Source organism: Filicampus tigris, chromosome 17, assembly GCF_054856515.1.
Source record: "Filicampus tigris isolate MCC_2025a chromosome 17, RoL_Ftig_1.0, whole genome shotgun sequence".
Classification (NCBI taxonomy): Eukaryota; Metazoa; Chordata; class Actinopteri; order Syngnathiformes; family Syngnathidae; genus Filicampus; species Filicampus tigris.
The window spans coordinates 3,923,202-3,939,876 of NC_141233.1; the positions used below are offsets into that span (position 1 = coordinate 3,923,202).

The window sequence follows — 16,675 nt, forward strand, 5'->3', positions numbered from 1 at the left end:
CTCCGGCCTCCCTGTGTGGAGTTTGCATGTTCTTCCCATGCCTGCGTGGGTTTTCTCCGGGTACTCAGTTTTTTTCCCACATTCCAAAAACATGCATGGTAAGTTGATTGGACTCTCTAAATTGCCCCTAGGTGTGATTGTGAGTGCGGTTGTTTGTTTGTCTCTGTGTGCCCTGCGATTGGCTGGCAACCAATTCAGGGTGTCCCCCGCCTGCTGCCCGAAGACAGCTGGGATAGGCTCCAGCACGCCCGCGACCCTAGTGAGGATAAGCAGTATCGATAATGGATGGATGGACATATTAGCTACGTGAGGTATCACCCGATCAATGCCCCACTTTGTCAATTTATTTACTTTAGGAGACTAACCCCCCTCCCCACCCTAAAATAAAAAACACAACTAAAAATATCATTTTGACTGTTTCCATTGGCAAGAAATATCCAAGCAAATAGCCTCCCTTGTACAATATACAGCAGAACAAATTCTTTAAGTACGTTTCAAACCATCCACAAGTCACATTTATTAGGCCTCCATTGTAAAATTCCATCAGATTAAAGCGGTTCCGTATTGGCACTGAGTTTGTTCCGTTATCAATTGAGAAAACACTAAGGGTGCTGAAAGCGGGAAAATGAGATGACGATTCTTAGAGCCCAGTGACAGGGGCCCTACGCCTACAAAATAGTATTTTCAGAATGCGGCGCCCCTGAGACACACACAGTTTGAAGGGGAAGTCAAACCCAAACATTTCTTTTCAAGAATATGTACTATACAGGCCCACTGATCGAAACATCACATTGTGATTAATATTGAGTTTGAGGAATATGAGTTAAGCAGCAAAATCTAATAATTTCTGTCCATCTCAGGGGCAGCCATTTTGACACTTGCAGTCAACTGAAACTGACATCACAGTGGCTCAGGGCTCAGTTAACGACCAACCATGCCTCAGCTTCAGAAAACAGGCGAGCTGTAATTAGTTCTTACCTGAGCAACTGTGATGTCATTTTCAGAAGTGACAACAGAAGTGACAAAATGGCCGCCCCCTGAGATGGCTAAAAACGGGCGGATTTTGTTGCTTAATTTATACAGAATGCATGTTTTGACCAGTGAAGCTGCATAGAACATATTGCAAATAATTTTCTTGGGTTGACTCCCTCTTTAAAAAAAGTTCCGGATTCTAACCTACAACAGTACAAAAAGAATCAACAATCAACTCTTTAAAACAGACATTGAGCAGTTCATACATTCTGACATTGGCTGACTGCATCAAAATATTACTTTGTATTTTGTCATCTGTGAATGAGAGTATATAAAACTACCAGTAACTTCTTCTATGAAACCTTATTTCTAATAAATGATGACAATGATTGATGCTACCAAATATGTGCAAACATGTAGTGAGTCTAGATTCTAGACTATACATTAGAAAACGTACCGTTTTCAGCATACGGCTATCATTTGGCATTATAAAGGACTATTATTATAAATAGTAGCTTCCACATTTCTGGGAAGCCTTTCCACATGACTTAGAAGAGCATCTTTGGAAGTTGTTTCCCATTCATACAAATTAACATTTGTGAGGTCACTGGTCTTGAACAAGAGAGCGTGTGGCTCGCCGAGTCTTATTGTAGTTAAACCTAAAGGTGATTGAGACTGAAGTCCCGGCTCTTCCACAAGACACCAATCCAAGTACGCCTTGATGGACAAAGAGCCTGCCCCAAACTGGCTCCACAGAGTTAGAAGCATAGAATAGTCCAAATGTCCTGGTAAGATCAAGACTTCAGATTCGTTGGGAACTATGTGGCCATATTTGACCCCTAATTGATTAATCAATCGATTTAGTGTGTGTACATTTGTCCATATAGTGTGTAAGCCTCACTGAGAATTTGGTAGTCCGTCCTTGCCCTGAGTATCTATGACTAAATTAGCTTTTGGACAGTTGACTTGTTTGGTAATTAATTTGCATTATTATTAGGTATGCAGCACCTTTAACACCGGAGTGACTTTGTCGCAAGAGCATCCATCAGTCGGTTTTTTCTCTTCTTCCCATCTTGGTGCGCATGTTGCGAACGAGGAAGAATGAAACCGTGGTGACGGCCATCAAGATCTCAGCTACCCAGAACGCCATGTCCCAGCTGTGTTGTTTGGCAATAGTGCTGAAGGGAAGTCCAGCCATGAAAGCCCCCACTGGAATAAAAATAAAGTTGTTTCATTCAAATGATTGTGTCATGGTACACCCGCAACATAATTGTGTACTGGTAGATGTACCATTAGCCATCAACGCAACAATAGCATGTGAGGTCCCGCAAAAATTGGAAGGAGCACTTTCACTTGCGATGACCCCAAACAAGGCAATCGGCCCATAAGAGGAAAATCCAAACATAGCACCAAGAAAGAGAATCCACACCTGCAATTGACAAGAGAAACTGAGATCCTTTCCTCCCTTTTCACTTAAAAAAAAAATTTAAAAAAAAAAAAAAAAAAAATCACTGAATAAAAGTGTTACCTCTTTTTCTGAGACACCAAGGAGCACAGAAACAGGATGGATGACTTGGACCCAAAGTGGAGCCTCCTGAAGTGAATAAGTGAACTTCAGTACTGACTACATATGGAATATAACTCAACAGTTATGTTAGAGTAGCACGGAGGGTATGCTGTCCTGTCCCCTCCCTGCATGTGAAGAGTCAGTCAGTCAATAAATAAATAACAACATTAAATTAGTTTCCATTTTAGTTCTCTGCTCTGTGCATTACGCTGATTTTCTTTCTCAATCCGATAATGATTTAATCATTAAAATAGTGTTTCCTGTTAAAATACAGAGTCAAGAAGCGGGGGAGGCATTCCCCCGTGTGGCTCAAGCAACTACAAACATGAATTGACGTAGGATCGTTATCAGGATTCTACAAAGCTTCCTGATGAGTTGATCATTTGAATCAGGCGTGTTGGAGGAGGGAGAGATAAGACAGGCTGGAGGGGCTCTCGAAGACCAGATCTTGGCACCCTGCTTGAGAGTAAGTCCGGGCTGGTTGAGGACGTGCAGACCTAAAGCCACCGTCTTGAACCGGTAGACCCCAGCAATCTCTTCCATTCAATTGTATTGAGGTAACTGCGTTTGGCTCCAAAAATTAATTATTAACTCGTCAAATTCTTTAACGATATTGACACACATTGGTTCATTAGAAACATCAGGCATTCAGTTATGATACCAGTGTGGTACCTTATATTCTGCTATTCAAAAATGCAATTTTGAAATTTAAATTATAAGACAATAACCCAACTTGGTGCAAATCCATCTTAAATACGAACTGGCACATTTTCTCTTGTTGCCGTTTGACTCTAAATAACCCACACCAAACTAAAATATTTTTACCTTTGGGATTTCAGGTGTGATGGTGACCCTGAAGAGGTACATGGACACGTACATACCAGCCATCATGACAATGAGCAGGCCATGGCGAGGGTTGCCATGCGTGCCCAGGCCAGACTATAGAAAGTCACAGAGCATGTTTATGACAAGCGCATTAAATAAAACCAGTCTCTTGGACCGCTTACTTACTCGAGCAACAGCTCTGTCAGATATTAAACCAGATGCAAGGCTGCCCACAAAGCCGCCCACCTCTAAAGCACTCATGTAAGTACTGCCTGGAAATAACACAGCTCAAGTTAGAACCAAAACAACAACAAAATACAGTCTTTAGAATGAAGTCATACAAATACAAATGCATACCCATAAGAGTAGTCTGGCCTTTCTCCTGCATGAGGAAAAGCTGGCCCCAGTCAGTTGCTGCTGTTTTCACCCCGAACACCACCAAGTAACCCAAAGACAGCACCCAAAGAAATGGGGAGAGGAGGAACTCACTCAGGGTGCTCTCACTGTTGCCTGCTAAAGAGCAAGAGTACACATACACACAATATTCACTTACCTCACATCAACAACAGACTTGTAAATGCACACCTTAAAAAGGGAAATTGGAGGATATCCTTTAGATCATAACCTGCAACTGTAAAATAACTTCATTAAAACATATATATAAAAAAAAAGGACCCCAATGAGTCTACTGACATATACGAAACATTGGCTAGGTGGAAATATTTTGGAGTGCCAACAATATGTTTGTGATTATAGAATAGAGAATGGATAAGAGTCTTAAAAAGAATAGTTTTTACACTGTCACACTCACATGATGTGGTAGCCAATGTGTTCTATATCCATGGAGCCACCAGCCACCATTAGTTTGCATGAATACTGTTTTTTAAAAACCACCACAATAGGTTGAAGCAAAACTATCAAGATGTGATTGAAGTGTAGATGTTCGGATTCAATTTAAGAGGTTTCCAAAAATACATGGAGGGATTACATAGTAATTCTATTTACAGGAGAGGTTAAGCATTTGGACAAACTGACATACATAAAGGAGATGAAAGTCTCCACTTATATTACAGACACGAATTCCAGTGAAGTTGGTTTGTTGTGTGAAATGTCAATTAAAAAAGTCGTTGCTTGGATGGCAGTATATGTTGCTCCAGGTCAGCATTAATGTGCTTTCACAGATGTGCAAATTAGCCATGTCCCAATACCATCACAGATGCTGGCTTTTAAACTTTTCCTCTTTGGACACGATGCCCATGATTTCACAAAACAATTTGAAATGTGGACTCGTCAGACCACTTTGGCACTTTGTGTCAGTCCATCTCAGATGAGCTTGGGCCCAGAGAAGCCGGCGGCATTTCTGAATGCTGTTGATATACGGCTTTTGCTTTGCATGGTAGAGTTTTCAACTGAGTTTGTATTGTATTGAAATGTTCATAAGGCCGTGTAGCAATATCATTTCCACAGTGATGCCTGTTTTTATTGCAGTGTTGCCTGAGGGATCGAACGTCACGGGTATTCAATGTTGGTTTTCAGCCTTGCTGCACATTATCTGAACCCTTTGATGATATTATGGAGATTATGAAATATCTAAATTTCTCGCAATTTTGTGCTGAGAAAAGTTATTAAAGAGGAAGTCAACCCAACCCAAACATTGTTTTTCAAGAATATGTTATATGCAGGCCCACTAGTTGAAACAAGGCATTCTGATAAATATTATGTTTGTGGAATAAGAGTTAATCCACCCTTTTTAGCCATCTCTGGGGCAACCATTTTGTCAGTGCTGTCAACTGCAAATGACATCGAAGTTGCTCAGGGCTCAGATAACAACCAATCACAGCTCATCTGTTTTCTGAAGTTGAGCCACGATTGGTGGTTACCTGAGCATCTCTGATGTCATTTTCAGTCGACGGACGTGACAAAATAGCCTGAGATCACTAAAAAAGGGGTGGATTTTGCTGCTTAACTCATATTCCACAAACGCAATATTAATCAGAATGCCGTGTTTCAACTAGTGGGCCTGCGTACAACATATCCTTGAAAAAATTAGTTTGGGTTGACTTCCCTTTTAAACTGTTGGACTATGGATAGTTCTTCACACAGTGGTGATACTCACCTTATCCTTGCTTGTGAACAACCGAGCCATTTGTGGATAATAATTTTCAGAGCTGGGCACTTGACCCTTTTTTGCCCGTCCGGCCGCGACCCTCCACCCTTGACCTCGGTACCCTTCCGGCCGCAACCCTCCGGCCATCTTCATAAACATTGTCGGCCCCCGCCCCGTTCCGACCCAAAAGAAAAAAAAGCGTCCGTGATTGACTTCGCCGCGGGAGAGATTCTAAAGACAGAGGCTTTTTAAAGATAATTAGCTGGCTAATTTACTATTCGAACCCACTGTGCACACGCTTCAAATATGCCAGTAGTACTTTCCCAACAGCGTGCTTACTTGCATTGCGAGCCCCGGGGTTGGATTTGTCGTATTGTATGTATAATTATTTGGGTCCAACAGACGGCCAAAGGTCGCAGTCAACAAGTTACTTATTTTCCCCCTTCACACTTCCCGGCCTTCAAAATAAAAGCATACCAGCAAACCACTATACACGGCAGCCTTGCTACGGCGTATTTCCGGAAGTAGGGAAGACGAGACAGAAGAAGTGCATGAACTCCACCTTGATGTGACGGCGTCATCCTTGAGTGCTGCGCGCAGCTTGACTATACTTGTGGAAAGTTGTTTTGAAACAGTTACGTTCCAAGTCGGGGGCGTCGCTTCAAAAAGACAGCGACAACAATGGATATCGTGCCCGCTACAACCATAAAGGGAACGAGATGACTAGACGATGCATTTCATTTTATTGCGAAAACGATCTGGAAGGTGGCGGCTAAGGGGGGACGTGGGTGAGTAGCTTCTTTTTACACATACGCCGCTGCCAAACTAGTTTGCTTTGCAGCAGCAACGAGCTGCGTGGAGCATTCTCTCCTCCGTGTGGGAAACTGTATGTCATCGCAACGTGTGACATAATGGACCGATCAGAGCAGCAACAATTCATGGTATGTGTTGCAGACATGTTCAACGCCATCAGCACAATGCGTCGGTCATGTGAATCAATGCGGCGATTGTCGCTCTCGCCGTTGCGGGAGTAGTAAAAAGCCTAAAAAGAACCCTTTTCACCGATTAGACTGAGATGAAATTTGGCCGCCTCGCGAGCACGTCACACGCATGAGGGCCGATTAGTGGGCCGGACTAAAATCCACTTCCGGCCATGCTTAGTCCAGCCCTTTTTTTAAATTTGTCAGCCCCCACCCCCTGCTCCACAAATGGCATCCGGCCAGGCCTGAGGGTCCGACCGGTCCGGCATCAAATTCAAAATGAGAGAATATTTTCAACAACAACATCAACAAAAGTTCATCAGTATGAACATTAAATATCGTGTCTTTGTAGTAGTAGTGTCTTAGTATTCAATTAAATGTAGGATGAAAATGATTTGTAAATCGTATTCGGTTTTTATTTACATTTTAAATCCCAACTTTATTGGAATTGATGTTTGTACATTGTGATTACCGTTGCTGTGTGTAAAGTCAAAATCCTAATGTTATTCTTTTGTCATCATTTTTGCCCTAAGATGTATCTACAGTATCTGGTATCCATCAATCCATCCTTAAATCAGCCATCCATCCATATATTCTTTTTACGTACCTCTCATTGCCCCCTTCTTGGGTGCTACCTCAATACCAGGCAGGCCCACATCTTTTGGCTCATTCTTCACCAACACCAGGGTCACAAGTGAGAAGGCAGCACAGAAGACACCTGACATAGTCAGGATGGTCCTCCAGTCATAGTAGTGTAGGAGCACTGTAACCAGGATTGGGCCCAGACTCCCTGCCAGGTTCATGCTGCAGGACAGCACAGACCACCATGTTCCAAATTGGGAGGGCTCAAACCACTGAAGGAATAGATTGTGGACATATATATTCAACTTGAATTGGCCAACAAAAACAAAAAGAGGGATTTCAGTCTAAGATAAACAGAAAAAAATGTTCATCCAATAAAGTTGCGAATTGTCAGATCGTAGACTCTGACTGGGGTCTTGGAAAGAAACTCATGCTCGACTTCACGGGCCATCATATTTGCTCATTGCTTACTAAGAGGAGCAACACAAGCAGACAACTTAAAGATCCACCCTAGCAAAGGTTGTACTGAAAAGATAGAACCTATTTAAAGATTCTTCCTCACAGTAAAAAGAAAAACTGTTGACTGCTGTTGTTTCTTAAGGCAAGATGTACTGAGGATGTTCTACTAATAGAATCTCTAGTAATCTGATCCCCTTCAACACGCTGAAGACGGGCCAAAGCCTATTTATTCCCCACCTTTTGAACACGGCAAAGGCATCTTGCTTTCCAAGTGCCTCTAAATAGCTAACATTGATTTACTAAGTCTTAACTATATTCTTGTAATAATGATACTTATTAACCAAGTGATTTGTGGCTGGGACATTAAAGATTTTTGGTCATTCCTATCTTTTCTAATGCCACTCCACCTACTTAACTTTATCACAGGCTGATCTTACATAGGTTAACAGTGTCGGGTAAGTGAAAACAAGACTGTCAGCAGTTGGCTCTTACTCAGCTGATTTGAATACTTATAGGTTTCATACATGGTTTGTATGCCTATGGGCCATGCAGTAACACTGACAGACTCACCATGCAAAGCATTTGGGATTACCTTGCGGAGCACCGCCCCACACGGAGGCCATCCACAACCTTGTCCCAGGCCGTTAATGAACCACAGCAGTGAGAACATGGTGACCGTGGAAGACCAGGAGAAGACCACGTTGATGCCTCCCACCACAAAGAGACCGATGGAGAAAAGCCAGCGGGCACTGATCTGGTCCGACAACACGCCGCTGATGAATTTACTGATGGCATAGGCCATGGTCTGGCTGCTGGTGATCAGACCTGAAGAAACGAGGAGGTGTACTGATTGTCCCAGAATGTCAAGTACATAAAGTAAGCGTCGAGTGCATATTTAGAATAGTCTTAGAATTATATGTCAACCTCTGACTTGTTTCACACCAAGTCCAAATGGTTAATCACAGTCGACATTCGTTTAGCCATCCAATCTCTATAACACTTCCTCATTCGGATCGTTACTAAGATGGAGCCTATCTCTGCTGATTGTGGGCGAGATGTAGCCTACTGGATGCCATTCACCTCAATTTCAAGTAACCCAAATTCGTTACCATTGACTGCATTTGTGCTGTGAATATTTGATTAATAGTCCAAAAAAATTATAATCAAAATTGTAAACTGAATTAGAGATGGACTGATATGTTTTTTTCAGGGCCAATACTGATACAGATGATTAGTATAGATAGACCGATACCGATTATTTGTAGTCAAGGAGGCCAATAACCGATATTAGGAGCCAATATTCATTTTCAGTATTATGTGTAAAATGTTGCTCACTCGGCATCCATTGCAGCCTTGTCGTCCGTTTCTTCTTTTTTTCCCCCCATATGGAGTTTTTTTGTTTTTCCTTGCCCTGGCGCATTTCGATCAATGGATGTCATTAATATTTGTCAAACTGTGGGCTTGTGAAGCTCCTTGAGACTTTTCTGATTAAGATCTTAATAAATCTGACTTGACTTGTTAGACCGTTATGTTTTTTTAGAGCCGATACAGATTATTAGTAATCAAAGAGGCCGATAACCAATTTTGGAGCTAATATTCATTTTCAGTTAAAAGGAAAATGTGGCTGTCAACATTTAAAAAATACAAATTCCATCTCTTAGCTGTATTGAAATAAACGCTAAATATATACTAAATTCTTACCCAAGTCATCTTTGTCCAGTTTAATCTCATCCATCACTGAGGGCATAACAAAGGAGAATGTCTTTCTGTTGAAGAAGTACAGCATGTAGCCAATGAACATGGAGAAGAAGATGGTCACGCGATAGTAGCCGTAACCTGTTGCCCCCATGGTTCCACTGGATCAAAACAAATTTGTGTAAAAATAAGAAATTATTTATTTTATATGGGTCTTCTAGGATTTATCCAGGCAGTCAGCGGCAGTAGTTACAAGTGGACACCATTAGTTGGTTGCTTATAGTTGGTGCTGGCCTAACAGTCCTCATTAGATGGTTCAGGCAGATTGTCAGTTTTTGAGGCGGACGGAGTGGACGAGGAGGTGAGGGAACTTTACACCAGCCTGCAAATGAAAACAGATAAGTGAATTCCACCCTTTTTAAGGATAAATTAGTCTTGGTTCCAAACAAATATTGTCGGCTTCATGTTTAAAGCGTGTTTGTGTTGGTCAAAAGCACACACAAAGAAGTAAACACTTTTCTACTGCAAGATCAAACTGCAGCCACTTTACATTTGTCCTCCAACATGGAAAGTCCCCAAGGCCAAATTGTCCAGCTCAATGCAACACGGGCGTCGGTCATTCAGAGGAACCAACCAATTTCTATACCACTTGTCCTCATTAGGATCACTGGTGAGCTGGAGTCTATTCCAGCTAACTCTGGGCAAGGGCATCCAACTGGTCGCACCTTTCAATGATATTCATAACTACCGGTACATTATGGGCAATTTAGAGTCTTTGATTAACACAACATTAGGGCTAAACAATTAATACAATTCAAATCACATTGCGATGTAGTAGAATACAATTTTCAAATTGCAAAGGCTGCAATTTGGAGAAAAAATGTTTCATACCCACTGGTCTTTTTTTATATATGGATATACTATATATTAGGGGTGTACGGTACACGTGGGTGTATTAATATGTTTCGGTATGGCATGTTCGGTTCGGTTCACTTATTAGCGCGAGTTTACGCATGGGCGACACTGACTGTTGAACGCGGGAGAAGAGAGTAGCGGCACAAGAGAGAGCCAGAAAAGAGCCAGAGCTCGAAGGTCCGCCCGTACACTGCGGTCTCCTGTTTGGGAACATTCTGGCTTTCCTGTTAAAATCACAGATGGGGAAAAGTACGTGGAGGAGTCCCAAAGTTGTGTGCCGACATTGCTACATGAGATTAGAGGCTATGTTGCAAAAAGCATGCCTAACATGCACGGCATGATCCGACTGTGAATGTTTCTTAGACGAGGGAGCAAAAACATCAAACTTAAATGGCGAGATTTATCATATTATAGCGTCTTCCAGGAACAGACGCAGTTTAATTATCCCGTTTTTATTAATTAAGTACAACTGCTCGCGCTCTTCTTTCTCCGCTGCTCCACTCGCTTGACGTACGATGCATTCATGAACCTCGGAAACATAACAAGTCAGCAACACACAAATCCGACCACAACACAAATAACCCAATTCGTTACAATATGCTGTTCAACATTCAAAGATTTCAATGCCTAAAAAGTGTATACAATTTCATAAAGACTTTTTAAAGTTACTGTATTTTTTTTCATTATAAAGAGTTTCAATAGTTAGCAATAATTGTAACTGTTATTGTATGTAATTGTTTTTTTTCATCACAAAAAGTGTATATATGTACTGTAATGACAACTTGTCTTTAACTTGAATACTTGTGTGTCATAGTCATAGGCTGTTGCTGCTGAGTATTTAAAGATTTCAGTGTTTTAATTAATTAATTTACAAAATTAAGAGACCTTTATTGTTAGTGTATTTTTTATTCTGGTGTAATTCCTTAGAATATCACCCGAATGGTTTGCTTTTATTTTATTTTTTTTTAAAAGTACCATTCACCTGTATCTTTTCAAAATAAACATTAAAAAAAATATTTTTTTTGTACCGAAAGTATACAGAACCGAAGTTTCCAAAAAAACGAACCGAACCGAAATGTGATTTAGCATACAGTTACACCCCTACTATATATGTATATTTTATTCATCAATTGATTGATTTAGTATCTATGCAAGTTCAGTACTGAAAATGAGCAGTCCACATGTTTACATAATTGTTTGATGAAACATGAAAAGTTGAAGTGCTAAAGTCATAGATTTGTTTGCATTATTCTTGTAATCTGATTTATGACATATTACATCATAATTGCAGGTCCGCTGATAGTGTAGTGGTACACATGCCTGAGTTGTGTGCGTGCAGCGTGGGATCGATTCCCGCTCAGTGACAGTGTCTATGTGTGCCCTGCGACTGGCTGGCGACCAGTTTGGGGTGTAGTCTGCCTTCGCCCATTGACGGCTGGGATAGGCTCCAGCAACTCCCCGCGACCCTGTATAGGATCAGCGGTTTGGAAGATGACATGACATAAATCATAATTGCAATATTGAGGAGAATAAAAATGCAGCTAGATTATTTTTCAAAACCGTTCATCCATATCCAACATTTTTAACATGTGTGATGAAGCCGGAGTACCTCACAACAGCAAGTGGAGAACATACAAACACTAAACAGAAAGGCCTAAATTGAAATTTGAACACTGGACTTTTCAACTGTGAGGCAGACGTGCAATATGCAAACCATGATTTCACAATTTGTTTTATAAATTAACAATAAATGAATTACTAACACTGCTTTATATCCCGATAAAGGAGCTGTCATCAATACCCTGCAACTATAAAGACATGTCGCTTAAAGAAGACATAATATGCTATTCTTTTCACAATTTACAGCAATTCCCAGATGTTTTGATTAACATTCTTCTGTTAAAATACGCATGCTGTAATTCTTTCTTCACTATTAAAAAAAAAAAAATGCAACACACTTAAAGGTGACCTTTTAGGGAAAATTGACTTGCCTGCCCACCAATCAAGTGTGAAATTAACAAGCAAGTAAATCTTTTGTTAAGTGCCAATTGCCCAACAAGCTGCTCTGTTCTTACATAATAACCGACGCTACATTGAGTTTCTCCACCGTGCCTATAGATCTGCCATTGTCAAGCAAAAGAAAGACTCAATTTGTCTGCCTTGTGGTGGAATTATCAAAGCCAAAAAGTAAGCAGAGCTGCAGTGCTAGAACAGATTAGTATTAGCTAATGGTGTTGCCAGCCATAGCTTCTGATAACCAACACATAGTCCACTAGAATTTAGGCAAGCAGAAAAGTTGGCAACAGTTAAATAAATCGCCACAACTGGTCGCCACAAAAGCCAGCTCTGTATTTAAGATAGAATTGCCCACACAACACAAAATGTTTTGAATTATACAGAGACAAGTGGATATAACGTGCATTGTAATTCTAAATCCTTTGTGTTTTGAGTCCGAAAAATGTCAGAGACCTTGACATATGGGAACTTTTCTTTTTTGTAGTTGTTTTAGCAGTAAAGTCACATTGGTTGGAAGTTATTCCTTTATTTCTCTCACAGCAGTCTGTCCAATTTAGCCAATATTTCACGCTTATCTAGAGTGCTGTATTTCAGTAGTTCAATCGAGTTGGGTTGCTTGCATGCGTGTCATAGTGACAAAACACTATGACACTAGTGACAAAAATGTCACACAGCTGATCGGGTCATCTGGTTCGGTGAAACCGCATTTAGCAAGGCTAAACATCAGTTTTTGCGCACACCCTTGCAATGCACTCAAATTTGGAATCAGAGCCACTTGTGATCATTTTTATTGCTGCAAGGGGAACGTGTAGTTTTACAACAGTAACACGCTTCGTAATGCACGCGAACGCATCTTCTGCGTTCTCGTAAAAGGTGTATTGCACCGAACCTACGATCCACATTACACCATACCAGACTTAAATAAATCGAAATTAGTCAAGAATGAGCTATAGGGTGCCGAAAGATCGGAGAAGAGGCCCGTTTTGGAAAAAGCTAATCGAAGCCACGTTTCAAACGCCGCATGTAGAACGTCGAGGATGCTGCCTGCCGTTCCGCCGGCCTGGGTGTCATGTGTCGGTGAACAAGGAACTCACAGAAGCCGGTGACCTCGTCGCGTCCGTGGCGTTGGGGCTCAAAACGCGAGTGTCCGCCACGAAATGCTTACCGGCTGGAGCTCACGCGGATTGTTAAAGCGGTACCGCCCAGTTTCGACAAATCGGGAAGTGGATCTCAGCGCACACACGCACACGATTTAATCTATGTTTTGGATGAGAGAAGTCACTAAAGAAAATGTTGTAATAAAACGTCAGTAACATACACTCAGTCACCTCAATTGAGCTAGTTTGACTATGTTCATGCGAGAAAATCAGTCGAACCTTTATTTTTGAGGGGTTTCTTAAGCACAAAAGTCATCACTGTGCTCTCTTTCCTTTCTTTTGGGGAGGGGCCTGGCCGGGTTGCAGTTGTATCAGCAGAATCACAATGAGTTACTGATGAAGTTATGCAATAATATATGGGTCAAACCACAACTGGAGGATATTTTCTGTAGTTTCAGATATTCCATGCACAAAATGCAGAATCATTCACTTGTGTACATTAAACTTGTTGTGAGACAAAATATTTGTAACTGTATTAAAAGCGATTCCCACATATTTAAGTAGCAATTGAGCCTAAAATGTCTCTCTTGTCTCTCCCTCTTTAAGATAATTTTTATGTCATTTTTTGTATGTGTTTCTCAAAATGACTTCTTTTTTTCCCTTTTTTTAAACTAACATTTTGTTTTATAATGGACATATTTCAAATAGTAGTAGGCTTAATTATCTGCTGAACTTGTGTCTCTTTAAAAACAGTCAACCAGTTTACTAAAACCTTTTTGGACATGTAGAGGACAAGAAACAAAGTGAGCTAAATGCAGCACAAATTACATCAAGCAACTAGAGAGAGAGAAATACTAGACTAGTTTTTCAAGGTTTTTTTCTGTTGATAAAAATGTCCAAAGTCAGGGCCCGGGGCCAAATGCAGCCCGTGTTCAAATTTCCACCGGTCCGCACCCTCTGGCATAAAATGAATAGTGTGTGGCCCATCAGTACTGTTGACTACAGTAGACAATACACATGTACAAAATATATTTATATTTTTTATATTACGCTTGGGTGCTTCTAGAAATACTTTCTGGGAATGCATCGGATTGTCCCTGGAAATGCTTGATGAAGTGGCTGGCGAGAGGGAAGTCTGGGATTCCCTGCTTAAATTGCTTCCAGCACAACCTGACCTCAGATAAGTGGAATATCCTAGATGGATAGATGCATGTTTGTGATTGATTAATGTAATTGATTGTTCGATTCCATTGAGCCGGTTTCAATGACATTTTAGGAGGAAGTGGTTCGCCATATGAAACCATCGGGCTCCCCTTAGGACTCCATTCCTCCACACTTCTTTAAGGAGATTGTCCCGACAATTGGAAAATCGGTTTTGGCCATTATTAACAGCAGCCTGTCTTCTGGTGTGGTCCTCCAACATTTTAAGCATGCTGTAGTGCACCCCCTGCTGAAAAAAGAACTGGCTTTGATCAAGCTGTGCTATCAAATTTTAGATCCATTTCCAAGCTGCCTTTTATGTCTAAAATTCTGGAAATAAGTTTTCCAGTCAGGCTTCAAGAAGAGGCATAGCACAGAGTCAGCCCTGCTACGTGTTTTTAATGACATCCTCCTGGCAAATGACACTGGAGACCACGTATGTCTCGTTTTGTTGGATTTGACTGCAGCTTTCGATACGGTAGACCACAGTATTCTATTGACTCGCTAGAGTGGTTTAAATCCTATTTAGCCCGCAGGACTTTTTCTGTTAGCCTTAGTTCCTCTGACTCCCTCTTTGCCCCTCTATTGTATGGTATTCCACAGGGTTCTATTCTGGGGCCATTGCTGTTCTCATTGTATTTGCTGCCCCTGGGTTCCATCCTTAGAAAACACGGAATCTCCTTCCACTGCTACGCGGACGACCGTCAAATATATATCCCGCTAAGCAAAAAAATAGGCGTTCTCCTTTTGACCACTTTTGTCCTGCCTAGAGGACATCAAAGACTGGATGACACTAAATTTCAACGAAAATAAAACAGAAGTTATGGTGTTCGGTCCCAGTGGCTCGTCTCAATCCCACCCTGTTGACCTGGGCCCCCTGTCTTCACAATTAAAGCCAACAATCTCAAACTTGGGTTTTAAAATGGACAGTGATCTTAAATTGGACCAGCAAATCAGCGCTGTTGTAAAGTCGAGCTTCTTTCACCTTAGACAGCTGGCTAAGGTAAAGCCCCTCCTTTCCCATCAGCACTTAGAAACAGTCATCCATGCCTTCGTTATATCTCAGCTAGATTACTGCAGTGCACTTTATTTTGGAGTCAGCCAGTCCTTCCTCAAACGTCTCCAGTTGGTCCAAAATGCTGCTGCCTGCCGACTAACTGGAGCTCGGAAGATCGAGCACATAACACCAATTCTGGCCTCCCTTCACTGGCTCCCAGTGCATTTCAGGGTTCAATGTAAGATTCTCCTATTTGTCTTTAAATCATTAAATGGCCTCGCCCCGGCGTACCTCTCCGAGCTTCTCCACTCCTACGCACCTTCCCGCAGCCTCAGGTCTGCGGACCAGGCGCTGCTCAACGTGCCGAGGACCAAGCGGAGCCTCAGAGGGGATCGAACCTTTTCAACTGCTGGTCCTTCCCTCTGGAATGACCTCCCATTGGTTGTTAGGCAAGCCCCCTCTCTGTTCACTTTTAAAACCGGTTGAAGACACTTTTTTTTCTCTGGCTTTTGATCAGACCTGAATTCTTTGGCTCTTTTCCGGTGTCAATTGTATATAGTGTTTTATGTCAATTTATTGGCTTTATTTATTTATATTTGATTTATATTTTATATATTATTTATGTCTATATTTATGAATACATGTACCACAGCCTTTTATAGTTTTTGTTTTATTTATTGTATTGTAAAGTGCTTTGTTACAGCCCTAGCTGTTATTAAATGCGCTATATAAATAAAATTGTATCGTTAGGAATTTCACACAAAGCTGAAGAGAACACACATCATCATTGGAGTCTTGTTATTTAACTCATGTGGACACTCTATGTAAAACTTCAGTCTTTTCCCAAGAGCGTTACTCCTTGTGTGCACCTCCTCACAATCAAACAACTCATGTTCACAACATATCCACACAGACATTTTCCTGAAGCACATGCATGTGTTTTTTTTCACAGAAAATACTGGAGTAACAGCAGTTGTAGTTTAAAAAAATACATAATAAAAAAAATAATTAAAAAATCACTACTTCATAGAGTCGCAACAGAATAGGTTACTCTTATTTTAGGTCAGGTTACTCTTATTTTCTGTGATGTGCGACACTGATACATTTCTTCAAATTTTCTTTCATTTTAATTAATTCAAGTTTTGTTGGATACCAAACAAATGTAATCACAAGCACACAGGTGCTCGGTACACAGAGTGCAGAGTAAAGCATTTGTGAAATAAATAAATACATACATACATTCATCACCTTCTTAAAATAATG

The 16,675-nt window shown here is 41.1% G+C and overlaps 1 protein-coding gene across 3 annotated transcripts; it reads right to left on the minus strand.

Annotated features, from left to right (window-relative positions):
- Positions 1 to 488: 488 nt before the first annotated feature.
- slc37a4b (solute carrier family 37 member 4b) lies at positions 489 to 13,422 on the minus strand. Of its 3 annotated transcripts, none has more exons than XM_086013166.1 (10): positions 13,284 to 13,422; positions 9,194 to 9,569; positions 8,085 to 8,317; positions 7,059 to 7,305; positions 3,722 to 3,877; positions 3,551 to 3,636; positions 3,365 to 3,478; positions 2,501 to 2,566; positions 2,263 to 2,401; positions 489 to 2,181 (listed from the first exon to the last, which is right to left on the minus strand). In XM_086013166.1, the coding sequence occupies exons 2-10, from the start codon at positions 9,339 to 9,341 to the stop codon at positions 2,018 to 2,020; spliced, it is 1,353 nt and encodes a 450-aa protein (XP_085869292.1). In that variant the 5' UTR covers positions 9,342 to 9,569; positions 13,284 to 13,422; the 3' UTR covers positions 489 to 2,017. The 3 variants fall into 3 exon arrangements, with proteins under 3 accessions (XP_085869292.1, XP_085869293.1, XP_085869291.1); XM_086013167.1 differs by having other exon boundaries at positions 3,722 to 3,874; positions 13,213 to 13,362; XM_086013165.1 differs by having other exon boundaries at positions 13,213 to 13,362.
- Positions 13,423 to 16,675: the final 3,253 nt, after the last annotated feature.

Bases quoted from the DNA above. Each gene is read 5' to 3' on its own strand.
- slc37a4b (XM_086013166.1), bottom strand. From the start codon at position 9,341: ATGGGGGCAACAGGTTACGGCTACTATCGCGTGACCATCTTCTTCTCC. The intron at 7,306-8,084 runs GTAATCCCAAAT...CTATTCCTTCAG, and splicing joins GTGGGGCGGTGCTCCGCAAG to TGGTTTGAGCCCTCCCAATT. The intron at 2,567-3,364 runs GTAAAAATATTT...TATTCACTTCAG, and splicing joins TCACACCTGAAATCCCAAAG to GAGGCTCCACTTTGGGTCCA.